Below are 27976 nucleotides of genomic sequence, written 5' to 3'. Positions count from 1 at the left end.
AAAGTTATAAATTAATATTGTTATAATGAAATTTAGGTGACAAACTAAGGAAATGGAAAGCTTACACTAGAGATTATAGAATAAGTGAAAGATATGTAGATGATGAAGTCAAAATATTCTGACATTGTAAACATTTGTTGTATTATAATAAGCTCATGCTCAATTATAGGAGGGCTACTCTAAGTTGTAAGGATATATCAACTATATAACTATTTTAAAATGTATATGTACAAAATCATATTTTGCTTTTGTCATGTCATGGACTTAAGAAAGAGATAGCCTCTATGGACAAGTCAAGTTAGTTAACAGCATTAATTTATCATGTATTTTGTACCAGGCACTGTGGTGCTATGGACACAGTTACATGTGACATCAAAATAGTCCCTGCCCTCAGTGGGCTTCCAGACTGGTAAGAAGGATGCAGTAGTAAAAACATTAAATATATAAACTAATATGTGGCATTGATAAATGTATAAAGAAGACATAGTAGTGTAATGTGTTATGAAACTTCAAGAGTAGGAAGTGCTATTTCCTATGCTTGTTAGGGAAGGGCTTCTATGAAGAGGTGGACATTTGAAATGAGAGCCGAATGATGAGAAGGCAAAAACCATAAAAAGACATGAGAAATCTTTCAAGCAAATGCAAAGCTACAGACTCAGGAATAAACTTGATGTGTGTAAGGAACAAAAAATTAGGCCACTGTGACTTTCAGTGTAAAAGAGGAGATCTGTATAATAGGCAGTTCGTTTCTGAAAGATAGAAGGCTCTGCTGGCCATCATATGGACTTTGCTTTTATTATGGCTGATGTGGTAAGTCATTGGAGAGTTTTAAGAAATTGAGTGGCATAACCTGATTTATGCTTTGGAAAAATCATTCTGGTTATCTGGAAAGTGGAAGGAGTAGGCTTTGGGAAGCAAGAGTAGAGACAGGAAAATCAATCAGGAAGCTATTGTAGTGGTTCAGAATTTAGACTACAAGGAGAATCAACACTCTGCATAAAAGATGGTGGTGGCTTAGATTAGGCTTATAATAATGGAGATCCGAGAAGGGGTTGAAATTGGGATTACTTTAGAGGTCGAGCCAACAGTGAGAGGGTTAAGAAAGAATTTCTTTTATGTTTCTGACCTGAGCAACCAGGTGAATGGCAGTCCTGTCTCCTAAAATAGGGAAAGACTCATGGGGGAGCCAGTTTGTGGCTGGAGTCAAAAGACATCTAAATGGAAGCTTCAAGAAGGCAATTGATTATATTAATCTTGAGCACAGATGGAGTTTCAAATTGGAGTCATCATTATGTAGGTTGCACATAAACTCACGGAACTGAATAAAGTCACTCAGAGCATGAGTATATAGAGCAGAGAGCCTCAGACAGAACCCTGGAATCCTCTGACAGTTAGAAGGCAGATAGAGTAGGAGGAACCAGCAAAGAAGACAAGTGAACTATGAAAACCAAATGAATGTGTTATTGTAGAATTTAAAGAAGAAAGTGTCTCAAAAAAGAGGAAGTAGTCAAAAGCGTTGGTTACTGCTAAAGGTCAAGTAAATGAGGTTAGTGAGGGACCTTAGCCTGACTAAATGTAGATCATTGATGACCTTGGTAAGAGTAATTTCACTGGAATATTGGGTATGAAAGCCGGATTAAAAAATATTGAAATGAAAAGTGGGATGTAAGATGATGAATATAGACAACTCTTGAGGAATGACACTAGCTGAAGGAGACATGGGGTAAAGAAAGTTTCATTATTGTTGTTTTTAGATGTGTGATTTTTAAAAAATGTGTGATAGAGACTGTAAAATGTTTGTCAATGGAAATGATCTTGGTAAAAAGAGAAAATTATGATTCAGCAAAGAAAAAGTTTAGCTTAGTAAAAAAAGATAGTATCAAGAGCACAATTGGAGGAGTTGGTATTAGATAATAAGCCAGGATAGTTCTTCTCTTGCTATGGGAGGCAAGGTTTGTAGGTACTTACGCCAATGAGATAGTAGAATTGGTGGTAGAAAATGAGCCAGTTCTTCTCCATTTATATCAATTTTCTGTTGTCTCAAACAATGAGAAAGCCAGTTTTACTAGGAAGGTGTACTATTACCATCTGTCAATGTTGGATGCCCATTTGAAATTTACGGTCATAATTTGAAATGAGTTCATTCAACATGGCTGGGCAATTTTTTTCCAATAATTTTCAGCTGTTCTAGTCTATATAGAAAAAGTTGAGAACAGGGGTTTTCTTAAGTCAGTACAAAGGAAAGAGAGGCAAAGGAATCAAGTCTTTGTAAGGGTGGGATTATGGGAGTGGCCATGAAACCTATACTATATGAGAAAGGACATGAGGACATGAGGGAGGATGACTATTAGAAAAATGAAAAGGTCAATGGATTGAAGGTCTCAGTGAGGTTGGAAATAAAGTATAGTTTACATCAAATTGCTTCTCTAAAAGTACAGAAGGAAAAAAAATGTCATTTCTCCCCCCCTTTTTTTTCTTTTCTTCTTTAAAAAAAAAATAATACCCAGATTTTACTGGGCATTTACAGTATGTCAGGCAATGTTCTAAGTAATTTATATGTCTTGTCACATTTAATCTTTACAACAACACTATAGAAAGACCATTATTATTCCTAATTTGTAGATAGGAAACTGAGGTACAAAGAGGTTAAGAGATTTACCCAAGATCATACAGTTAATAAGAACATAATAAACAATCTAGGCAGGGTGATTCCAGAACCTATACTCTTAACCACTAAACTTTCATGTTGTTTCAGTGAGGCACAGACTCAGATGTTAAGAGATTTCTTAACTGTAACAAAAGTAGTAAGAAGTAACATTGGTGGTAGGATACAGATCTTTAACTCTTCACTCAAGGTTGCTTCTTCAGACACTACTATATGACATGCTTCCTGTCCTTAAGGAACAAGAGGTCAATTTTAGATACATGAAGTTTTTAAATATGACTGTATATGATTAAGTGCCAGAGTGCATGTTAACTCACAATATTATGGCCCTTCCATGGGAATATATCAGCATGAGCTGGGATGGTTAATAAAGGCTTTATGAGGAATAACATGAGCTGTTGAGCTATCTGGGGTGATGCTATATAGGCAGAAAAGAGGCTATAAAAATGAGGACATTATGTTTAGGTGATATTTTTCTGTCTGTAGTTGAGAGATTTTTGGTGGAAGGATTGTAGTAATGAGAATGATTATTTAAATATTTGCAATTCAGTATAACTGGAAAAAATTACATTTGCAAACAAATGAAGATAATACCATAACATGGAAGGTGAATGTTTAGCTTCCTTATATTAAGTGTAAAAGAAAATTCTAGATGCTAATGTTTACCATTCTCCTTTCTAGTCTCACCTGTTTCAGTTTGGGGAATGAAAGACACCTCAATTTTGGATCAATGGAAAGCAAGTCTCCTTGTGGAGGAGTTCCTTGAGAAGTATGTGTCCTTAACCTCAAATTTTCCCTCTTCATCTAGAAGATAAAGTTAGTTCTCCAGACACCTCAAGAGTGAAAATACTTTGCTTTATATCCTCACAGATATTCTTTTATTTGGGGAAAAAGCCCTAACCTGAACCACAAAGAGCGGTTAATAGAATTGATTTACATCTGCTTTCTATCTTTCTCTCATTTATCACATATTAACTATTCTCTATGCGTTTGGGTTGCAAAAGACAGAAATATAGCAAATATGTTATGCTTTTAATCAATAAGTAAATTTTTTGTAAAAATTGTCTATAGAAAATTCTTTATATTAAAATCAGGAAATTTTTTTCCTGTAATAGTAGTGCAGATATAAGGCTATTTTTCTAACATACTTTGACAAAACATTATTTTAATTGAATCATTCATCAAATATTTAATGGATGCCATCCTGTATGCTGGATAGAGGATACAAACCAAAATAGGACCCAGTCTCTACTCTCAAGGAACACAAGAAAATAGGGAATAGAGATTTATAGATAATTTAATTATAATACAATTTTGGAAGTACAGTAACAAAGGTAGAAACACATAGCATAATAGGAGGAAGAACTTCTAGCTCATTCTACCTTGTTAACATAGACATAAACTGGAGATTTCAGTGCATATGTAAATAATGTATTGCTTCATTTCATTCAAAGTGTTGATCAAACTCAGGAAGGAGTTAATTATTCACATTTCAAGTTTTAGTAATTTAAGTGTTCCTTAGTTGCCCTCAGAATAAACAAATAACCAATTCAAATGTTTCCAGACTCAAAACACAGAGAAGCCCAATATTCCATTTCTGTCATCTGGGAATTTTTTAAATTGATATATGATATTAGTTTCAGGTGTACAACATAGTGATGTAGCAATTTTTTAAATTATGAAGTTCACCATATGATATTAATTAACATAGATATTATTGACTATATTCTCTATGTTATACTCATCATCCCCATGACTTATTTATTTTATAATTGGAAGTTTGTACCTCTTTATCCTTTTCACCATTTCGCCCATCACCCTGCCCCCATTCCTATGGCAACTACCTGCTTGTTCTCTATATTTATGAGTCTATTTCTGGTCTTTCTTTGTTCATGTAAGTGAAATCATATGGCATTTGTCTTTCTCTGACTTAGTTCACTTAGCATAATACCCACTAGGCCTATCCATGTTTTTCCAAAGGGTAAGATTTCATTCATTTTTATGACCGGGTTTTATTCCAGTGTGTGTGTGTGTGTGTTTGTGTATGTTTGTGTGTACTACATCTTCTTTATCTACTTGTCTATCGATAGACACTTAGGTTGCTTCCATATCATGACTGTGGTAAATAATGTGGCAATAAACAGAAGGGTGCATGTATCTTTTCAAGTTAGTGATTTTGTTTTCTTTGGATAAATTCCCAGAAATGGAACTACTGGGTCATTTAGTATTTCTGTTTTTTATTTTTTGAGGGCGCTCCATACTGTTTGCCATAATGACTGCACCATTTTACATTCCCATCAACATTGCAGGAAGGTTCCGCTTTCTCTACAGCCTCACCAATACTTGTTATTTCTTGTCCTTTTCATACTGCCATTCTGACAGATGTGAGGTGCTTTCTCATTGTAGTTTTGATTTGCATTTCCCATTTTGTCATGTGGGAATTTAAAAGTCAGGTTAGAAAGATAAAATCTAAACATATAAAAAATTAACAATGTAAGGCCTAAATGAAAATATAAGATGATAAAGTCTGTCATAAAACATAAAGGCAGTGCAAAGTGTCTATCACATGACTAAGCTGCACAGTGAGGAAGCAGAAAGGTGCAGTGAAAAGAGCTCTTCACTATGAATGAAAAGATATGGATTTCAAGTCTTGATTTAAAATATCAAGTGCTAACTCTTGATAAACCATTTTATCTCTCTGACTCTCACTTTCTTTATCAGTATAATAATGATGGATCTGTGCTTTCCCAAACTTTTATGTGCATATGAACTACCTGAGGATCTTATTAAAAACGGAGAGTCTAATTGTCTGAGATTTTGCATTTTTCATATGATCCTAGGTATGATGATGCTACTGGTCTAAGAACCTACTTTGAATAACAAGATACAAGATGATCTCTATGATCTGTTTTCACCTGATGAGTTAGATTGGTGGGGCTGTGCATTTATATGCAGGAGAGATCAGCTTCACAAAGTAAACTAAGCATGAGCTGGACATTGAAGGAGAAACTAACAAGAAAAAGCATTCCAGGCAAGAGAAACAGCGTGTCTGAAGGCATAAGGCAGAAATATTCAATAAGTGCCCAATAAAGGCAATGATTAGGCTACTTTGGCTCAAACAAAAGATTCATGTATAACAGAAATGAAAGGCTCTGAGGAATGGACACCGATCATATCTGACCTTCCATTCATTTTGCAGTACCAAGATAGAGTCCATGGCAAGGAAGGTGGTATCAGTGTCACCACCTAGAATAAAATTTACATTTCTCAGCCCCCCTGTAGCCAGACATAGCCAGATGACTAAATTCTTCCCAGTGGAAGGATATAAGCAAAAGAGACGTAAGCAGTTTCTGGAGAATGTCCTTAAAAGGAAGCAGCATGTTTTACTCTTACTTTTCTCCTTCCTGATGCTGGAATACAGCTGCGGTGACTGGCTATAGCAACTACTTTAGACTTCACTGACAAGTACTAAATCTGGCAGTCAAAAGGAGCCTCAGTCCCTGACAAATGGTGGAACTGCCTTACTAGCCATGAAATTCTGACAAACTTTTTGTGTGTGTTTAAGCCACATTAATTGCTTTTTATTTCATGCAGTAAAATTTAATTTTTTAATGGACTTAGTTTTTTTAGAACAGATTTTGGTTCACAGCAAAATTGAGCAGAAGGAACAGAGATTTCCCATGTTAACATTTAATTTTAATTAATTCCAAAGCTACTGCTGTTTGTTACCTAATAGAACTTATGACCTATACCTAATGGAATAAATATTCTGATCATTAGCACCTAGATTTCCTAAATCTTGCTTTCCCTCTCTTTGTTTCTTGTTCCTATGTTTTTACTTCTTAATATTAATTCTAAGGCCTCAAATCTTTTACTAATCTGTTGGCAAATGAGTTTTAACATAATGGCAATTTTCTACCATGTGTTCCTAAAAAACTTATGTTCTTTAAAATTGTACACCAAAAATAACAGGGCATACAGGAAAATATGCTTCTGTAATCAAAGCTGTGCAGCTTGAAAGAGTACTAACAAAATTAATAGATATTCTAATTTTAAAAAATCATCAGCATATTTAAAAGACATGTTAAATTCCTAAAACATAAATACATATTAGAATAAATATAACACTTTGAGAAAAAGGAAGATAACTTGATGGACAGGCTAATGGAGGGGTTGAGGCTATTAAATTTTGGAGACAAGGGAAAAATACAAAAAGGTCAGGGAGAACCATGTAATAAACTTCCTGGCTTCCAGGACACAGTACATGGCCAAAAGAACAAGAGGAAGAACATATAACAGTATTATCTATTTCTCTGGGGCTTGCTGCATTCAAATGAATGCAGGACATTGAACACATTTTTATTAACTGCATAACTAATAACAACTTGCTGAGTGGATATTACTATCTCAATATTGTATACAAGAAACTAAGACTCACATTAAGTAACTTGCCCATACTCTTGCTGCAAGTCAATAGTTGGAGCTAGAAATCAATACTCAAATCCCAGTCTGTCTGACTTCAAGCTTTATAATCTTTTGTTTGCTTCATTTATAAAAATGGCTTTATTCAGATATAATTCATATCTATATAATTCACCCACTTAAAATGTCCAAGTCAGTGGCTTTTAGTATATCCAGAGTTGTATAACTATCACCACAATCAATTTTAGAGCATTTTAATCAACACAAAGAGAAGTCCTATACCTATAAGCAGTCATTCCCCATTCTTTCCCTCCTTCCCCAGACAGGCAACCACCAGTGTACTTTCTGCCTCTCTAGATCTGCCTGTTCTGGACATTTTATATAAATAGAATCATACCAAAGTCATGCATCAATTCCAGCGTGGAGTGGGAAGGGTGTTCCCCACACCAACAAGCAATGCCCTGATTCCAGCTGGGTATCCTACAATTCAACTCAATTCTGACACTGTCTACCAGGTAATGGTATCAGATCCCACATGTTAAGGGCTCAGTGCTACAGAACTGCCCCACCCCTGCTTGTAAGTCAAGATTATCACCTGTGCTTCTGACTGACTACCTGGCTACAGATTCCAAAGAACCCCTCCTTGGGTGCAATCAATTTGCTAGAGAGACTCACAGAATTCACAGAAATATTTTACTTACTAAATTACCTGTTTATTATTAAAGGATATAACTCAGGAACAGCCAGATGGAAGAGATGCATAGGGCAAGGCATGGGGAAAGGGCATAGAACTTCCAAGCCCCTTCCATTGTGCCACACTCCCAGCACCACTGTGTGTTCACCAACCCAGAAACTCTCTGAACCCCATCCTTTGGTGTCTTAGGAAGGTTTCATTACACAGGCATGACTGATTAAATCATTGGCCAATATCAACTGACTCAACCTCCAATCCCTTTTCCCTTCCTGGAGGTCAGTAAGGTGGGACTGAGAGTTCCATCTATCTAGTCACATGATTGGTTCTTCTTCCCCATCCTTGGTGCTTTACAAAAGTCACCTCATTAGCATAACCAAAGACACCTTTATTGCTCTCAACACTTAGGAAATTCTGAGGGGTTTAGGAGATCTGTGCCAGAAACAGGGATGAAGAACAAATATATATTTATTATAAATCACAATATCATACATACAATATGTGATCTTTTGTGACTAGCTTCTTCCACTTAGCATAATGTTTTTCTAGGTTCGTCTGTATGCTATCATGTGTCAGCACTTCATTTTTTATGGCCAAATTATGTTCCATGTTTTATAGACATACCAGTTTTATTTACCCATTCATCAGTTGAAGAGCATTTGGTTTGTTTCCACTTTTTGGCTATTATGAGTAATGCTGCTATAAACATTTGCGACAAACTTTTGTGCAGACATATGATTTCATTTTTCTAGTAGAGGAATTGCTGAGTCTTATGAGAACTCTGTGTTCAACCGTTTGAGGAATCACCAGACTGTTCTCCAAGCAGCTGTACGTTTTACATTCCCACCAGCAGCATATGAAGGTTACAATTCATTTACATCGTTGCCAATACTTTCTTGATGGTATCCTTTGAAGCACAAATTTAAAAAATTTGGATGAAGCCCAATTTATCTAGTTTTTTTTTGTCACTCGTGCTTTTTATGTCACTTGTCATATCTAAGAAGGCTTTACCTAATCTAAATATCTAAAGGGTTTACTTTTGTATTTTCTTCTAAGAGTTCACCTGGGATTTTTTTTTTAAAACAAATCCAGTCATGAGCTGTTATGACTCACCAATGGTATCCCATTTAACCTGGAATAAAATCTAAAGTTCTTACTAAGTGTTACAAAGTCCAGCATGGTCTCATCCCTGCCTATCCATTTAACCTTACTCTGTTCCAGTCACCCTGACCTTTCTGCTGTTCTTAGAATATACCAACCTTGTTCCTCCCCTTTAGGCCTTGAATGGCTTACTCCCTTTCGTTTTTCAGGTAACTGCGAAATTATCAGCTCCTCAGAGGGCTGACTACTACTGTCTCTAAAATATACTTCTTACCAACTCTCTCGCTGTTACTTGATAGCCTAATATTATATTTCATTCTTAACATTTTTTTAACCACCTAACATTTAAAAAAATATTTATTTGTCTATAGTCCCATTAGTCCCATTAGCTGGTAAGCTTCATGGGAACAAAACCTTGTTTTGTTTACCACTCAATTCCCAATGTCTAAAATAGTGTTAGCACATTATAGATACTCAATAAATATTTAAGTTAAAAATATTTAAGTTAAAAAATTAGTGAATAGGAATGGATGAACTTACCCAAAAAATAATGATATGGAAAGAAAGCAAAGACAATCTAGATTGGAAACCTGGGGAACATCAGTATCTTCAGGTTAGGCAGAGGAGATATCAGTGAACAAAGAAAAGATAATATTGGACAAGGAGATGGGAAGAGATCAAGGAAATACTAGTCTTCATAGATCATTTATAACTAAGGAGAATTGATCGGGTTTTCTCAAAACTATAAGATTATTCCCAAAACAAGGATTATCACAAAGTGATGACTCTGTTTCATTTAAATGTTTATTAAAAGCATTTATTAAAAAAAGAAAAAGCATCTATATAAGCAGTAAATTTAGAAGTCTTCAAAGATCTACATAGGAATCAAGGTTCTTGTGAATAATATGGACCTGGGTGATTTGAAATATTTTTTCTTGTACCTTGTATTTTTTTAAAGAGTAAAGTAAAAACTTTAGAGATTTTTCTATGATTTTAAGATATGACATAATCATTTTTTCTTCAGTTACTTTGGGGAATTATGTTGATTTTGGTTCTTTCAGTCTGTATAGGGAATTATTCAAGATAAAATATTTTCGGATATAGAAAAAGTAATTAGGATGTGTAGTTAAATGCCAATAATATATTTATCTCTTGAAAGATTCATTAGAAAGACCTCTTGTGAATGTAAATATCCAATGGTATATACAATGGCAGGTATACCTGGATCAATCAGGAAGAGGCAAGATTAAGAGCAAGGTCAAGGAAGCCAAAAAAAAGTGCCCAGGACTAGCAAGAGCAGGAAGTTGTTACCACCCTAAGCCTGAAGGGGCAAGGGGACTGAGCAGTAACTAACCCAATGAGAACTACAGCTATAGGAGAGGGGCTGCCAGACAGCAGATGAAACTATTGGTAGAAGAATTCAGCTGCTTTCAAACTCTGGCCCAGGTGGGAAGGACCTGAGGAAAAAAATACCCCAACCTGTCTCTTCCCGTCTTTGATCTTCTTCCAGTACTTCTTAACTAGAAGGCAGAGGGGAAAGGGAACTTAGTTGGTTCACAGAGATCAGCCTCCCAAGTTGAAAAACGGAGTATGAAAGGTCAGATAATAATATGAAAGAGCAGTCATTGAATATCCAGCACAAGGGCAATTCTGTCAGTGTGTGGCAGTCTAAAAATCTGTATTCCTTTAACCTCATCATATCTGTTTTTAGGAAATGTATTTTGAGAAAAAACAATTAGACAAATGTACAAAGATATTCCTTGCATTATAGTAGCAAATAATTACAACATATTTAAATCTCCAACAGGGAACTGGTTGAATAAGTTATCATTTACCAATACAATGGGATCCTGTTTATCCATTCACAAATGCAGTGGGATGTACATTGATTGACATATAAATGTGCTCATGCTTCTTTGTTTAGCAAAAAAGAATGTTGTTTAGTATTACAGAATACTATCTATGTACATTAATAATCCACTTTTGTTCAAAAATATTAAAAATAATTGAGAACATAATTTTAAAACATCTCGAATGGTGGGTCTAAGGGAAAATTTTCTCTGTATCTGTTGGGAATTTGGTAATTTTTCTACAATAACATATACTATTTGCTAATAAAGGTGTTTTAAAATAGGACATACATAAAATTGGTAATTTTGTAATGTCATAGAAAAACAATTACAGGAAAGGCGATCCATATTAACTGTGAATTTGAAGTTGTTCCAAGTTCAAATCCAAACTCCCAAACTGAAGTAGAGGAAGCCAGCTTATACACCCATAAGGACTACAATGAAGTCTTCACACTTGTCAGCTGTTCAGAAAAATATCCAGCACTTCAAGCACAGAACCAAGGTAAAACATTTGCTATTTCCATTGTTAAAAACATTTCTTGCTAACATACAGATTTTCATTTCAGTGAGCTTTTATTTTACTGGATTTAAAAAATTATATTTTATTGAAGATATCCACCTATAATATTATAATTCTAAACTCTGCCACATTAGGGAAATATTTTCTTTCATGTTAATCTCTTTTTCGTAAACTTGATTGTTTTGGGGGTTCAAGTGTGGTGGACCTCAAAATAGCCTCAGACTTGATCACAGTGTGATCAATTATAGCACAACATATTGCTATAATGATACTAGCATCAGTGTACAGATCTGATGACACAGAAATTTGGTGTAACATTAAATTAGTTGATTATTAAGTAATGACTATATTTTACTTTCAAAATAAGCTAAAGATTTTCAGTCACATATAATTTATGTTAAAAACCATAATTCAAAGCAGAGTTGGAATAGTTGCAGTATTAGATCAGGAAATTCACCCAGTTTTGACATTATATAAATTTAACATAAATAATAATTAAAAGTATATTTTATCTAAAGTATATTCCAAATCTTTCTTCTTACTAGAGGGTGCTGTGCTGAGTTCCTCCAACCAGATAAAAACTTGCTTAGAACTACCTTTCTTGTATGTACAACAAGCTATTCCCTTTTTAAGTTAAAAAGGGAATATTTTACATTTATTCCTATTATATAATTATTATGTAATGCTACTAGAATTTAAGTTATGCAGTAGCTTGAGCATGAAAAATAATTTGGTTCTTCTACTGCTTTTATGTAAATCCATAAATTGTGCATAAAATTTTTAGTGTTGGCAAATAGGCATGTGATGATATATAGAGTTAAAAACCCTTCTTATAGTTTGAAAAGAGAGATTGCATTAACAACTAAACTTGAGAGTATGATATAATAAGAAGAGTCTGAATTTGGGCTCAGAAGATTTGATCATAGAACAAATCTACTCTTAAAGAGTGACACAATTTTGGTACATTAAAATTTTTAATCATTTTCTATTTTCTATAACTTATTTTAACATATTCTCCTATTTTCTTATAAAAATGTGGACATCAAATAACATATATGTATTTTGTAATGTAAAGATGTGGTTTGTGAAAAAGAAAAGGCTATCCAAACATAGTTATTATTATTAATGTGGCAAACTAGAAGCTACTTTTGGCAAATTTCATAATATCTCTTGTCAGCCAGAATCAGAAGCTTCTTTAACTATTATTCACTGATGAAGATATACTTAAGTTTCCCAAATGTATATGAACTGCCCATATTCTATATTTCCTTAGGGGGCCTATGTCATTAGACATCATTTTATAGATTTAGATATGCAATTTCATTAATTTTCTTTGCAGCTACTTTGATCACTGCCAGATATATAAATATTTTGGCATCACTGTCTAAATCAAAAGGAATGTATTATACTTTGAAATTCAATTGATGTGTAAATTTGCTGTCTTATAAGAAATATAGTTACTCATTAAATTATGTTATTAAATAATAACATTATTTCTTTAAGAGATAAAAACAATGGCTGATTTTCTTGATATATTGATATATCTTTCTTCATTTTTCTACCACATTCACATATTATTTGTCAATAAATATAACAATTTTTATGAATATCCTGTCAGAATGTATAAGCAAATGCAAATGCAGATTTATTTTTAATTTAAAAAGTAAAGTTATATATGCTCATAGTTTAGAAAGTCAAATAGTTATTCAAGGTTTATAATAAAAAGCAGCAGTCCACTGGCTTCATCAACCACCCACATGTTTTTATCAGCTTTATTGACATATAATTGATAGATAAAATTGTAATCTATTTTAAGTGTACAATGTGATGATTTGATACACATAAACAATGTGAAAGGAGATTCCCATCACCGAATTAACACATTCCTCACTTCACATATTTACCCTTCTCTTTTTCTTTTTTTTTAGAAAGCATTTAAGTTCTACTCTCTTAGCAAATTTCAGCTATACCCTACAGTATTATTAACTATAATCACCATGTTATACATCAGATCCTCAGACCTTATTCATCTTGTAACTGGAAGTTTGTACCTTTTTACCAACCTGTCTTTTTTTCCCCCACCCACCTCTGAAAACCACCATTTTACTCTCCAATTCCATCAGTTCTGTTGTTTTTTTTTTTAGATTCCACATATAGTGATTCATTACAATAATTACTGTTCTCTGTATGGCTTATTTCACTTAGCAAAATACCCTCCATGTTCATCTATGTAGCAAAAGGCAGGGTTTCCTTTTTTTTTAAGGCTGAGTAATATTCCCCTGTGAAGTTTGTGTGTCTATATGCACATGATCACATTTTATTATCCATTCATTGTCAACATTTAGGTGATTCCTATTCCTTGGCTATTGTGGATAGTGCTACAATGGAAGTACAGATATCTCTTTGAGATAATGCTTTTCATTGGCCATCTATTTCTTCTTTCACAACATTTACCTTTTTTTTTAGTCTCACTGTGGTTACTAGGATTTCCAGTACATTGTTCAACAGAAACAGTGATAATTGTCATCCTTGCCTTGCTCTTGACAATAAATACTTCAACATTTCACCATTAAAGGTGACATAAATATCATTTCAATGTTTACATCATTTTCAATGTTTACTTCAGTTTCAATGGTGAAATGTTAGAAGAATTCGCTTTTTTGGGTTGAGGAAGTTCCTTCTGTTGTCAGTTTGCTAAGAGCTTCTGATCATGAATGAAGATTGAATTTTTAAAATGTTTTTCTACATCTATTAAGATATCGACACCTGAAGTGTGTAGAATGTTCCTTTACTAAAAATTTCTAATCCTATAATATCTAAACATAAATCATTTTACTATTGTGATCCTACTGTGCATGCATTATTTTATTTTTAAATGTTAACATTATCTTGGGAACATTTCACCATATATTTAAGATTTCTTCAAAACCACGGCTTTTAATGGCTGCAGTTTTAAATCTTACATATGTATCATCCATTTCCTAATTTGAGAACACTAATGTTTTTAGTTTCAAATATGTACATAAATGTATGTTCCCCTTTCCAGTTATTTCCTTTGAATGAATTCATGGAAATGGAATTATTTGATCTAAGTATTTTTTTTAGCTACATGTCCACTAGCATGGTATGAGAATACCCTGTTCACAACAACCTTGTCATCACTGAGTATATTATTACTGATATTGTGGTAATACATTTTAACCAATGTGATGGGCAAAAAATTATATTTTTATTTGCATTAAAAAAATTATTCATGTTTCTTGGCCATTTGCCTATTTTTATTTTGTGAATTCTCACTTTTGTCTTTTTATCAATTCTTATATTTTAATCTTAATATGTCATATATATCAATGACCCCAAATATATTTATTTTGAAATTAACTAGTCCTGTCAATGTTTTCCCTTATGGTTTCTTTCATTGCATTTATACTTAGAAAATTCTTCCTTGAATTAGATAAATATTTATTCATTTTCTTTAAGATTTTGGTATTGTTTAAAAGTAAGAATAAAAAATATTTTTTCTGCATGTTTTGGCAGTTGTCCCAATGTCATTCATGGAATAGTCTTCCCTTTCCCCACTGATTAAAAATGACAGTTATATCATATGCTGAATCCTTTTCCATATAAGAGTTTGCTTCTGGATTTTCTATTGATTTGCCCATTATTGTGTCAATATCATACAGTTTTAACTAATATATAATTATAACATGTATTAGTAGTCTTCTCTTTTTTGTTTTGTTTTTCCTATTCTCATATCTTTATTCTTCCAGATTTACTTTGTAATCAGTTTTTCCAGGCTCCAAAACAGACCTCTTGAGAAACTGAAATGTTATTGGGACTTAAAAAAATTTTTTTGCCATAGTTAGTCTTGCTAATCAGAAAAATGGTTTATCTTGCTTTTTCTGCAAGTTTTTTTTAATGGTCCTCATTAAAGTTTTATGGTTTCTTCCATATTCTTTCTTTATAATTGTGTTATGTTTATTTCTCAATATTTGTATACCTGTGGCCAGTATGAATGAGTTTTTCCATTAATTTTTGACTAGTTTTTTATATATATTTGAAAATCACTGATTTCATTATTTTTTATCAGATACCTTTAGCGAACTCCTTTGTTTTCACTTAATTATCTTGGTTTTCTTTTAGGTAGACAAAAGTATCTTCCACATAGAATAAATTTGTCCTCTTTTCTATCCCTAGACCTGTTTTCTGCTGCTTCTCATACTTCTAAGTAGCCAGAATTTTGTATCCTCGTGAATTTAACACTCCTCTACATTAGAGGAAAACAGTCTCCTCATATCTGTGTTGGTACATATAATAGCTGTAATGTAATAAAGTAAGAACTCCAGGGAATGCTGTCTAGCCAGAAAAATATAAGCAGCACCCTTGGTAAAACCTTTGTAGTTATAAAGAACATTGGTGTGGTATCATGCTGCCCTCAAGTGGCTCCATCAGAAAAGGGTCTTTAGAAAACAAGACCTCATAACTTGATATGAGATGTCCCCGGAAACACCCAGAAATGTGAGGATGAGCCTATAGGAAGGGAAGATGACTAGAGGATCTGTATTTGGAAGTGGAAGGTAGAGATGGGGATATAAACAAGTGCTATTTGGGTTTTTACTGTTAATATGACTTCATTAATACTTAGAGAACAGATGTAGGAAGTCCTGCTTAGACATGGAATTGATTGGTTGGCTTTCTTTGTTACGTAAAAGAAATATACAAAATTAGTTATAGGAAGCTCTTGGCCACAAAATTATCAGGAACTTAAGAGGTTGAGATAATCTTTTAGGCAACTAGTTTACATATCAAGTTCTGTTTTCAGGATAGCACCAAGCAAAGGGATGTTTCCTGGCTGCCTGCTTTACACCACATGGTTATTGAGCACTACGTGCCAAAGATGTAGTCAGACATGGGAGACATCAGTCCATGCAGTCTCTTGCTCATGCCATTCTAAAACTACCTATCTGCCCAGAACAAGAGACCACTGCTCCCCCTTCAAGGTGGTTTTGCTCTTGGAAGCTTGGCTTTCTGACCAGTTCCTCATCTGAACTTATATTTCACCTTTTCTTTTTCCACTCAAGGGCTCATTGAAGAATGGGAGCAAGTTCTGTGTTCCCTCCCTTGGCTCAGAAACTGTTAAAGCAATGATACAGTTAGCCAAGATTCTAAAGTAACCCAAACATGGTAGGGTGAGGAGAGAAAGAAGTTTATTCCAGCAATTAACTGTTAGCAGTAGTGTTTCCTAATAAGTAAGATATATTACACTTCTCAATTAGATATTTTGTGATATAACATTTACTGTAATTCATTTTTTAACAACCATATTTGAATAACCTTAGAGTGGTAGAATTAGGGTCGATCACATTTGTAGGCCTTGTAGACTATCTCCATTCTCTACACCTCAGAGTCTCTGGAGATGAATTGGAGACCCTCAGAGATACAATGATGCAAAGGAAAGACAAGGGTCAACGAAAGTCAAATATTCTTATTTCTTTACAGTTTTGTTTAAGTTACACCTGGCTATTTTGAAGCATAAAGCTACAGGATATTTCCCTCCACTGATTAAACTAATGGTTGTTGAAAAACTGTGGGCCATTAAAACTCTTTTAGGATATTTGGTTACTACTCAATGTAATAAATAATGTTAAAATTTCTTGAACTTTTACCTATATACCAATACTATTCTGCATGCTTTATATACCCAGCACAATCAAGAACTAAAGAATTAAAAATGTGTTTGAAAATTCTGGCTATATTTAAGACTGGCTGTAGTAGCTATCTAGATCCTTTCGTATAACTCTTAGATCTTTTCTTATTCTGTTTTATGTTTTATTTCTTTTCAGATTTGTCTATTGATGATGAAGAATTAATTTTTGAAAATAACTTGGTAGACTATAAAAGTCAGCTACCAACTTTGCATACTCTGTTGAGTAGGCTAAAACTATTTTTAGTAAAGGACCCCCTTTTGGATTTCAACAAACAAATCTTCACAGAAGCTAATTATCTCAGGTACTTAATTGCCCAGTACTGTAAATAATTTTAAGATGAGAAAATATTCTTTGTATGCTCAAAAGTCTAGATGTTATCATTGATAATATATTATTACCATTGCTTTACCTCAACTCTAATTTAAATCATTATGTATTTTGATTGGCTACATTTAGTATGTACTTTGCTTTTAGTAAACACTAATTTAATGTTTTATTTTTGTCAAGGGAATGTTTCTCTTTTCCAAGAGATTTTAAAGTTCTTGTGAATGAAGATGGATATGTGGATAAAGAGAACTTTTGTCAGGAGAAGTTAGAAGATACAGTAGGTTTAAATGAAGCTGTAATACTTGCTTTCAGTAATATTTTTATGAAAGTAAATGCACACTTCTATAAATTTTAGATACACACTGACCATGTACTGTTGTCAAGTTAAAAAGACTTGATAGTGGGTTGAACATGTATCAACTAAGGAGTCAAGTTTACTTCTAAGATAGTGGTTCTAAACCTTGGCTACACATTGTTATTAACTTGGGGGAATTTTAATAAAATACTGAAGCCTGGCTTCTACCCAGATATATCCTGATTTAATTGTCTGATGTGCTACTCAGGTATGGTGAATTTTAAAACTTCTCCCAATGATTTTCATCATTATAGCTGGTATAGGACCTTAAGTGATCATGTTTTAACTTAAAAATTGGAGACTCGAGCTAGAAATGTTGATTTGTGAGTTATACACAAAACAGATAATACTTGAACTACAAGAGAAGTGATCTCACTGAAGGACTAAGCATAAAGATGGTCTTAGACTGCATTTTACATGCTGCTAGTGGTTTAATAAGGAAGAATGCATCTTTGCATATTAAAGGTCAAACTTCCCAAAGGCAGCCCCTCTTTTAGAGCATGCAGTTCCAATAGCACACAGAATTGTTAATATGATATTAGTATATGGAGAATTCTAGCAGTTGAGAGTGAAAATAATTTTTCAGATTAATAAGAAAAAAACCTAGGCCCATATAGATTAGATATATTTACAAAATTTATTTAAATATTTTTTAAGACAGCTGGAAATAAGATACATACATATTTAGGATATCTATCTATCTTTAGGCATTTAAAGGATTTCCTCACAATTAAAATTATTAACCCATGTGGTAAAAACGTTAATTCACCTATTAGCCCCTTTTCTCTAATACACTCTCCCTCTCTGTTAACTCAGAGTTGTTCACATAGTCTCACTTGTTGAGAGGAATTTGGATCCATAGGAATGAAAGAAAAACATTCTATGGAGTGCAGTGAAGATGCATCTACTCTTTTTACTTCTCCTTTTCACCATCTATCATCTGCTGCAGGGATTTTTTTTTAATTTGGAAGTTTTACAATTTGTTATTAGGCCAAAAGAAGATATTAAAAAAGAAGATGTTAATACCCAATATCTAGGGCTATTAAATATCAGTAATGTAATCAGTGGCCATAAAGGACATTACTCAGAACATTGCTTATAATGTAATAAATTTTTGGCTACTACACATCGTTTTTTCAAATGTATGCATAACATTAAACATTTCAAGTTTGGGTTTAGTTTAAAATTTGGTATACCAGTTAAGCAAATATATCTGTTTATGAATTCAGAAATACTTATTTAGAAAACCTCACTTAAAAGTGTTTTACTTATATATTATTTCAGCCGTCAATTTTGCTTGAGTGTGAATTCTTAATATCTACAAGCCACAAACAAGAAGTTGATATGCCAGAACTCTCAGAACTAAAGGAGTCATTAAACTTAATGCCAGAAACAATAAATTTTATAGATGAAAATGAAAAGCTTTTCAAAAGAGGTGAAAATTAATTTTTAAATCTCTTACTTATAAAAACTACTCAATGATGTTATTGTAAAAATTCTTATTCATTAAACCTTTTTCTCTACCTCCAGCTTTTAAAAAAGTATTCTCCAGGTTACAGTGAAATCTCAGAATGATTGATTAGACTCTTCTCATTGTCTTTCTCTTTACATTTGCAAACTTAGAACATCTATGAAATTAATCTAACAATTTCAAGATAATTATACAAATAAAGCTACAACACCAATGGCTATACTATTTTTTTTTAAGTTGTTTCCTTATATACAATGACAAAACACTAACAAATTCTGTGCAGACTTTAGTTAGGTATGTAGAAACTCAGAGTAATTCATGAAATCAGATGACTAGGAATAGACCCAGTCATAACCTAGAATAATGTAGGATTTAGATGGTTTCATCCCATTAGACTTAGTAAAATTGTTTAATTCTTTCTATTGACAATTTGAACTCAAATATTTAACTATTCATAAATTCCAGTTGAAATTATCAAATAAATACTATTAGGGATGAGTTAAGGAGGATTTGAGGTAATCATTGAGAACAGAGATGCTTGCCAATAGACCACAGACTTGAAGGATTCTTGCAGACAAGACTAAATCAAGTGAATTACTGATCAGTCTACAAGTCAAAGCAAGGGAATGAAAAGCCAGCCTGAGTAAGTGGATCATTGGAAATGCAGCAGAACTCAAAACTGCAGGGTGACCCAAGGGCTTTTTAAGCAGAACACAAATCTAGGAATGGTAATGGAGAGGACAAGTGACTTTTACTGAGTCACTGTGGTGTTACATTTCCAGCCTTCACTTGGCTCTGATGGTGTACTAAGTTATTGCCACCGATTAATGAACAAGATTACAAAACAACTAATATAATAATACTTTTGCCGATAGTGGACTTTCTTCCTTTTCTTTCAGATCTTACTACCAAGCATAGAATTAACATTGAGGATATAAAATGCAGCTCCACAGAGATTTTGATCAATCAAAGCCAGTATGAATCAGAGTGCGGTAAACCAGAATACAGTAAACCAGGTAGAAATTTTGAAGGAATCACTGAGTTTATCAGAGGATACCTCTATATGATGTAAAAGTACAGTGCATTCACATGTAAGGTCTACTATGAGACAGTTTTCATGTTTATAATTTGATCATTGTAATCCAAGTTGTCATTTTTCCCCTTATCTGTCCCTTTATATTTGTTACTGTCATTAACTCATTGTCTTTCTAGCTTCAAAACTAAATAATATGCAAATAGTTACAGAGATGGAGAAAATAGCATTAATATTAAAAATAAAAATGTTATAATACTATAGCTCATTAAATAAAATTTTGTATTTTATCTCAGTATTAGCAATCTTGCTGACCCTTATTACACTTTTATAAATTTAACTTTTTAATCCCCCATAGCAACCCTATCATTATTACTACTATCTTACCAAATTTGGAATCTCAGAATCATCTTTTGTTCTGGTGTAATACCAAATTATGTTGCTTTTTAACTACATTGATGATACTGTTATTTAGTTACATTTATAATTGTATCACATTAACAATTTATTTGGAAGTTTACTGCTTTATTTATAAGAGTGATAGAAACACACTGACTACCTATGAATAAGTGAGGATCAGTTTGTCAATTCCACCCCATAAATATTTAAGTCTGTACTAGGTCACCTAGGCTCCAGATTTATTAAGGTAAAGAATTATTCCCCATTAATGTTATTTACCTAACATCACCAATATTTAGTATAGAGATAAAAATAGTACTATCTCCTAAGTACTGACAACATAAGTTGTTACGATTTAAAGCATTATTACACAAAAAACTCTTCGAATTTATCCACACAGTAAACTCAGTAAAGTTTAGTTGTCAATGTATTTTTTTTAAAAACCATCACTATCACAGTTGAGATATCATGTGATATCTTATATAGGTAGAAATTTTAAATGATTATTTTTGTAGTTCAAGAAACCCACATTTTTTTACTGAAAATTTCTGTTGTGACAGAATAATCAAACATAGTAGCTTACAAAAAGTTCTAAACTATACTTAATTTCATTCAATGTTTATGTAATATTATGATTTCTAAATTTTCATGTATTCTAGTAGAGTTAGAAATGCCATTAACTCATCTACATCTAGCAAGCCAATATTCTCCTGTGAATTCGCTATGTACAGAACTTGAGACATTTCCATTTTCTCCTGTTGGTAAAATGTAAGTAAGGATTATATCTAGAACCAAATTGCATTTCAGAACAAAAAATCTTTAATTAAATCTCTCCTTATAAAGAAATTTTCTAAGATATTTCTGTGAAAACGTGTAAGACATAGAACAGTGTCTATAGTAAGCAACTAGAGGGAATATATGACTATGTATGTACATATTTGGTTTTTTGTGAATAGAATGTCTTTAGAAGGACATACAAGAATCAGGTAACCTTTGTTGTGTCCAGAAGGGAACTGGGTAGCCTGGCAATATGGGAACTAGAAAGTGATAGAGCCAGACTCTTATACTTTTTGTATTTTGAATGTGGATATATTACTATTAAAAATAAATAACTTGAAAAATTTTAAAGATTCTGGCATTGGAACAATCTACTTAGGATATTGCCTCTGGAGCTTGCCAATGGTACTGCCTCTGTTGGCATGCACTGCCATGAAAGAGAGCATAGTGGTGTATTAGTTGCCATAACAAATATGGACTGGGTGGCTTAAACACCTTGTCTATGGTAAATAACTCTAAGTCTACCTCTTCACAGTCTAGAGGCTAAAAGTCCATGATCAAGATATTGGGAGGGAGCGCTGAAGTCATTCTGAGACCTCCCTCCTTGACTTGTAGATAGCTATCTTCTCCCTTTGTCTTCATGTGATTTTTCCTCCACACCTATCTGTCCTAATTTCCTCTTGTTATAAGGACACCACCCATATTGGGTTAGAGCCCACCCTAACCACCCCATTTAACTTAATTACCTCTTTAAAGGCCCTATCTCCAAATATAGTCACATTCTGAGGTACTGAAAGTTTGGGCTTCAGTATATGAATATTGGGCCATGATTCAGCCCATAATAAGTACTTAAGAGCCCTGAACTAGAGCCATATTGCCTGAATCTATCACTTACTAGCTCTGTGACGTTAATTGCCCTGTGCCTCAGTTTCCTTATCTGTAATATTGGGATAAGAATAGTATATGCCTTGCAGGCTCTTATGAGGTCTACTAAAAGATTTGTCATAGCTCTCTGACCAGGAATACCCAAGGGTCACAGGGCAGTATGGACAGTTGTTGATCAATAGATTTGTCTATCAATGTACTCCCCTAGGAATATGAGAGAACATATCCCATCTCTAACCAAGGACAGCCACTGACCTTGTTTATCCCTTCAGTGTGGTATCTGTGTTGGGGGAACCAGACATGCAGAACCATGTATTGATCCACAAATGGAGTGATTCAGCACTCCATTGTTAATGCACAGAATGGTCTATAATCTTCTCAGAATTGATATTGCAGGGCTGAATCATTGTATTCTAGTTTGAGCCAAAATTGCATAACTTAATAGTCCAGCATTTTTTCCCTGTAGGTCTGAGACAGCTTTGGTTGCTTTCTTATACCATGTGGAATACATAAAACAATGTTTTCTAAATTAGGTTAGCCTGCTACCCTGGAATAAAGTCACCCCATTCCTCTGCTTCTTATGCCAGACACAAAATGAGCAACATAACCAGTACAGCCCCCTTCTTTCCACTGTAATCTGGAATTTAATTTGTCCTAAAATAACACATTTTCAAAATACAGGGAAGTCTACAAATTTCTAATGAGTTGTTCCCAGGGTTAATACCGTGGGAGCTATGTGCTGGGTTTTGAGTTTATAGCTATGACTGCCTGATGTACCAGAGGAGAGCGCTGTTGGGCTACTGGGACAACTGGAACTGCTCATCACTACCTGTTCAGGCTTCTCAGGAAGGTGTCACAGAATAAAATGGAGTAGCCTGGCATGAGGGTCCCAATTATCTCAGCTTCTGGCAAAGAACTATGTCACTGGAGGGTAAATCTGTGACACAGGTCTTCCATAAGCTAGAACTGCCCTTGTCAAATAGGAGATCTAAAAAATAGCCTGAGACAAGTACAGAAACTGCTTATTTAAATACTTTTTGGTCCCTTTACTAAGGTATAAGATGTTATTTTCAGGACCTATACTGTCTTTTTTAGTGCTCTTTTACTCTTTTATTTACTCTATGTGGCCTAATCCATTTGTTAAGGCAGATTAGCAATCAGAAATAGAAACTAGCAGAAATTAGTATAATCTTGAATTTCAATCTGTTATTGAAAGTACTTAAGCTATAATACACTCTTTTTAATCACAGAAATTATATATTTACTTATTGTTTTAACTCAAATATCTAATGAAAATTTATGACACTTAAGTCTTATCTATACATTATGATTTGCCAAAGTTAGAACAAAAAAGGTCTTTGAATTAGTCAAAGATTCTGGGGCCACTTGAGACAATTTAAAGAAGTTGTCTCAGCACTGCTGCATTCACTTGCAAGAGGTAAATCACTTCCATTTGGCTCATGAATAAAAAAACTTTGACCTCTATTTTAAAAATAGATTTATACCTCAACTGTGAAACTAAAAATGAAGAGGAAAAGTGTTAAAATAAAAAACACTGTGCCTTGCCTGAATATTTCACTTTCCTTTCACTTTAAAAATAATTACCTCCAATCTGAGTAGTCTGGTTGTCAGAGACCTTGGTAAGATTCAACAATTGTCTAGGATCTCAGATTTTGCCAACATATGCCAGATTTTTTTATTATGTGGGTAAATTGGATGGCTTAAACATAAAACCTAGCTTTCTACTGCCCAGGACTGTCAAATAACTAGCAGTACTTACACTTAGTATGCTCATATATGTTCCATATGAACAAAGAAACAGAATACAATCAATTCTCACTTAGGAGGGAGTGGGAGCTTTATGGGCATGGATTAAAAGGTTTGTGAATTAATGGTACCTTCCTATCAAGTCTAGTAACTTCATAGCTAGTGAAGAGCTCTGATTAACACTGATTATCATGCATATTTCCTCCCTTCTACCCCCAAAACCCAAAAAGACACAGACACATATGACTCACTCACACACCCACCAAGATTGAAGGACCTGAGTTTAACTTTAGGACTTGTCACTTCCTGCGAAGGTAGAGCAGACAGAACTTTTTCATAGTTCTGCTACTAAGCCAGTAGAGGCTCCAGAATTTCTGTTTAGAATGGACTTGGGGAGAGCAAGTTTACAAAAGTTCGTATTAAAGCTACTATTTTATATGATAAGTACAGTAATTTTACTTCAATGTAATTTTACTTCAATATTTTTATTTTGGGTTGCTTAGAGGGTTCCTGCTGTCAGTTTATGGAAGTGCTAAAATCCTCCCAAGTCAGCCTCCTCTGGCTCCAAGTTCCATTGAGGGAGACAGAGAGAGGAGTAAGTTATAGACAAGCAGGAGCAATTAAGGAGCTGACCAGCTGGCAAACCTTTCCAGGGAAGGAGGAGATAAGTATTTGAAATTTGATCTATGGAACTCTCTACTTCAATTTACACATTTATGAAGTGGAGTTTATTTTTCACTTGTTTTTGAGTGTAAAGAGTACTTAGAAAAATACTTTTCTTAAAATAAAACTTTATTAAGCAAAAGACAAAATTATTAATGCATTAAACTTAAACTCATCTTTTTCAGTAGTTTGCTTACTGCTGAAGAATCAGCTAGCAGATACTGTACGGTGTCACAGTTAGAAAGCTGCAGAAGCTCTTTGAACTCATTTTTGCTTACAGGTAAGGATTAATTGATATGAATGTTAAAACTATAGATGAAAAGGTACAATCTGTAGAATGTATTGTCAGTTTTATTTTTACTATTATTATTACTGTCGTTATAAAAAGCATAGTTCCAAAATTAGGATTTCAAAATGTATAATTCTAATTTTGGCTTGGTGCTTATAATGCAGATAATAATAATAAGTTGTGCTACTTCAGTTCCTCCATACATTATGATTTCTCCCTATTTAGGCTAAAAAGTAATGAAGTGGAAATACCTAAGATATAGTTATCCTAAAATTTAATCAAATATGTCTTCTTGTTAGGCTCATTATAATTAATTTGAATTTCTGATTTAATAAATCTTACACTAATCCTTCAAAATGATATTAAATATATTAATTTAGTAGTTACTAAGACTAGAATAATGTTAACTTCATGGTATTTCCATAGACTGAAATAAATCCTCTATGTTATTTCTACTGCTATAATATTTTCAACTTTTACAAATACTAGCATCTTGAAGATGACATGTTGGATATAACTTCACGTTTCCCTTTTTTTCCTAATGTGTGAAAATCTCTTTCATAAGGAATTTTCGGTATGGTTCTTTTTGTTCTGTTTTTCATCTTTTTTGCCCTGTGGACTGTTTCTATTTGTTTGTTGGCTTGTTACTGTTTTTTTAAGTGCCAAGAATTGAAGAACCCAACAGTCAATATTCAGTTGCAGATTTGAAAAAGATACTTTCTATTGAAGAAGAAAACCTTGTAATAAACCCTGTAGGCACAGAGTGGTGGAAGCAAGCAGGACTAAATCTGATAATGACAGCAACTCTGGAACATCTGAATACATATTTATGTCATGATGATCTCTCTACTGGTGATACTACAAAGGAGATATTTTTACCTACAGAAGTGCTTCAATTAGAATGTAAGTGCATAATAGTAAATACCACTTGTGTGAACATTTTCAGCATGAGAAAATGTTAGATACTGGCTTTCCACTGGGTGACTGGGGAAATATCACCAAATTCCAGCATTCGATATTAGCTCTGGTTCTGCCAGAATTTATAACTTTGAGCTTCACTAAGTCCCATTTTCTTCTTTGAAAACATGTGGAAATTTGACTTCCTAATCCTAAAATCCTGTCCTGTCCTAAAATGTATAGTCTCAGTTTTAAATTTCTAGTCATTTTCAATTAAAGTGACATTGTTTCCTCTTACAAATGACTGCTAGCCTAGTTTCTGTATACATCAGCCTAGACACAAACCAACACTTACTTTTTCAACATGCCAGCTGAACTTTGAGTGTTTAATAGCATCTAGTAACTGTTCTTCAACAATAGAAATCTTCCTTCATTACCAAAAAGTTTACTCATTTAGCATTTTTACTTATATAACTTAAGAAAGCAAAAATGTCTTTTGAGTTATTTTGGCTGTAATACATGCAGTTATACTTAATGGAACATACTTAGCCTGAATTTTATCTTACTGGAGTATATATGTATTAAAAATTGACATACATATAGTTTTAAAATCAGTTTGTGTAATAGTAATAAATTCACATCTTAAAACAGTTGGGAAAGATTACTTTTAGTTCATTGTAGAGTAAATACATGTATTTAAAAGTGAATTTTAGAAATTACTGTGTATAATCTGTAACTCTCAAAAGTTCCCTTTGTGCCCCTTTGCATTCTGCAATCATTCTCCCTCTATCCTAATCTTCATCCTGACTCCAGGTAACTACTGATCTACTTTCTGTCACTGTGTATTAGCTCTTCTTATTCTAAAATTTAATTTATGGAATCATACCATATGAACTCTTTTGTGTCTGGCTTCTTTTAGTCAGCACATTTCTGAGATTCACTCATAATGTGTGTGCACTAGTTCATTTCTTTTTATTACTGACTAATTTTTCATTATATGGACATACCACAGCTTATTTATCAACTCTCCTGGATTTTTCCCTAGTTTTTTACTATTATGTATAACTGTTATGAACATTTTTGTAAAAGTTTTTTTGTGCACATATGTTATCATTTCTCGTAAGTGACTAGGAGTGGAAATGCTGAATCTTATGGTGTATGTATATTTAACTTTATAAGAAACTACTAAATTGTTTTCCAGTGGTTGTACCATTGCACCTTTACACCAGCAATGAGAGTTATAGTTACTTTATATCTTGTCAGCACTTAGTATTGACAGTCTTAAATTTTAGCCATTCTAATGGGTGTGTTGTGGTATCTCATTGTAGTTTTAATTTGTATTTTCCTATTGACTAATGATGATGAATATCTTTTTACATGCTGATTGGCTATTTGTATATCTTCTTTTATAAACAATATATAACAGTTTTACAATTCACCCATTTAAAGTATACCATTCAGTCATTTGCAGCATATTGATAGGTGTGTAATCATCACCACAATCAAGTTTAGATCATTTTATTATCCCAAAAGAAATTTTGTATCCATTAGCATTCATTTCCTGTTTTCCCCAGCTGTGGAACCAGTAAGCTATTCTCTGTCTCTATATATTTGTCTATTCTGGACATTTCATATAAATGGGGTCATACAAGATATGGCTTTTCATGACTGGTTTCTTTCATTTAGCATGTTTTCAAGATTCATCCATGTTGAAGCATGTGCATCTTATATGAAGTATTCAAATATTTTGTCAAATCTTTAATTGGCTTTCTTTTTAAACATTAAGTTATAAGAGTTGTTTATATATTTTGAATACAATCCTTTTTCAAGTACATATGTTGCAGTATTTTCTTCTGGTCTGTGGCTTGCTTGGTATGGAAGTTTTTGACCCTTAGAGTAACTGTTACCTCCAAGACTATGACTTACTGTAAGCTTATTGGCTATACAGCTTTTCTGGAATTCTTTGCCTGGTAATCTAACTCCAGTTAATTTTTAAAAAAGGGGGGGTGTTGAATTTTTGCCCTTTTTAAAAATTTACTTTATTCAGACCAAAAGTTGAAAAAAAACAAATTACTTCTTTGATTTAATTACATTAATAAGAACCCACAACTGAAAGTTACCTAATACCCTAGTACAACACTTATTTAGTCATGGAA

The 27976-nt window shown here is 33.3% G+C and overlaps 1 protein-coding gene across 5 annotated transcripts in view; it reads left to right on the top strand.

Moving 5' to 3' along the window:
* Window positions 1–27976, top strand: part of SHOC1 (shortage in chiasmata 1) — a 77324-nt gene that overhangs the window by 5175 nt on the left and 44173 nt on the right. For 2 of the 5 annotated variants that reach the window (XM_057498924.1, XM_057498923.1), the window contains 9 exons: window positions 3347–3434; window positions 11050–11231; window positions 17093–17258; window positions 17465–17612; window positions 18924–19074; window positions 20010–20126; window positions 21202–21310; window positions 24820–24914; window positions 25584–25826. In XM_057498924.1, coding sequence (XP_057354907.1) covers window positions 3370–3434; window positions 11050–11231; window positions 17093–17258; window positions 17465–17612; window positions 18924–19074; window positions 20010–20126; window positions 21202–21310; window positions 24820–24914; window positions 25584–25826 — 1276 coding nt within the window. In that variant the 5' untranslated portion in view covers window positions 3347–3369. The remainder of the gene's footprint in view (window positions 1–3346; window positions 3435–11049; window positions 11232–17092; window positions 17259–17464; window positions 17613–18923; window positions 19075–20009; window positions 20127–21201; window positions 21311–24819; window positions 24915–25583; window positions 25827–27976) is intronic. The other 3 variants (XM_036915661.2, XM_057498926.1, XM_057498925.1) reach the window with 3 other exon arrangements.

This window comes from Manis pentadactyla, chromosome 3 (genome assembly GCF_030020395.1).
Source record: "Manis pentadactyla isolate mManPen7 chromosome 3, mManPen7.hap1, whole genome shotgun sequence".
NCBI lineage: Eukaryota > Metazoa > Chordata > Mammalia > Pholidota > Manidae > Manis > Manis pentadactyla.
The sequence above is the reverse complement of the archived record's forward strand: the minus strand, read 5'-3'. Positions and strand labels throughout refer to the sequence as shown.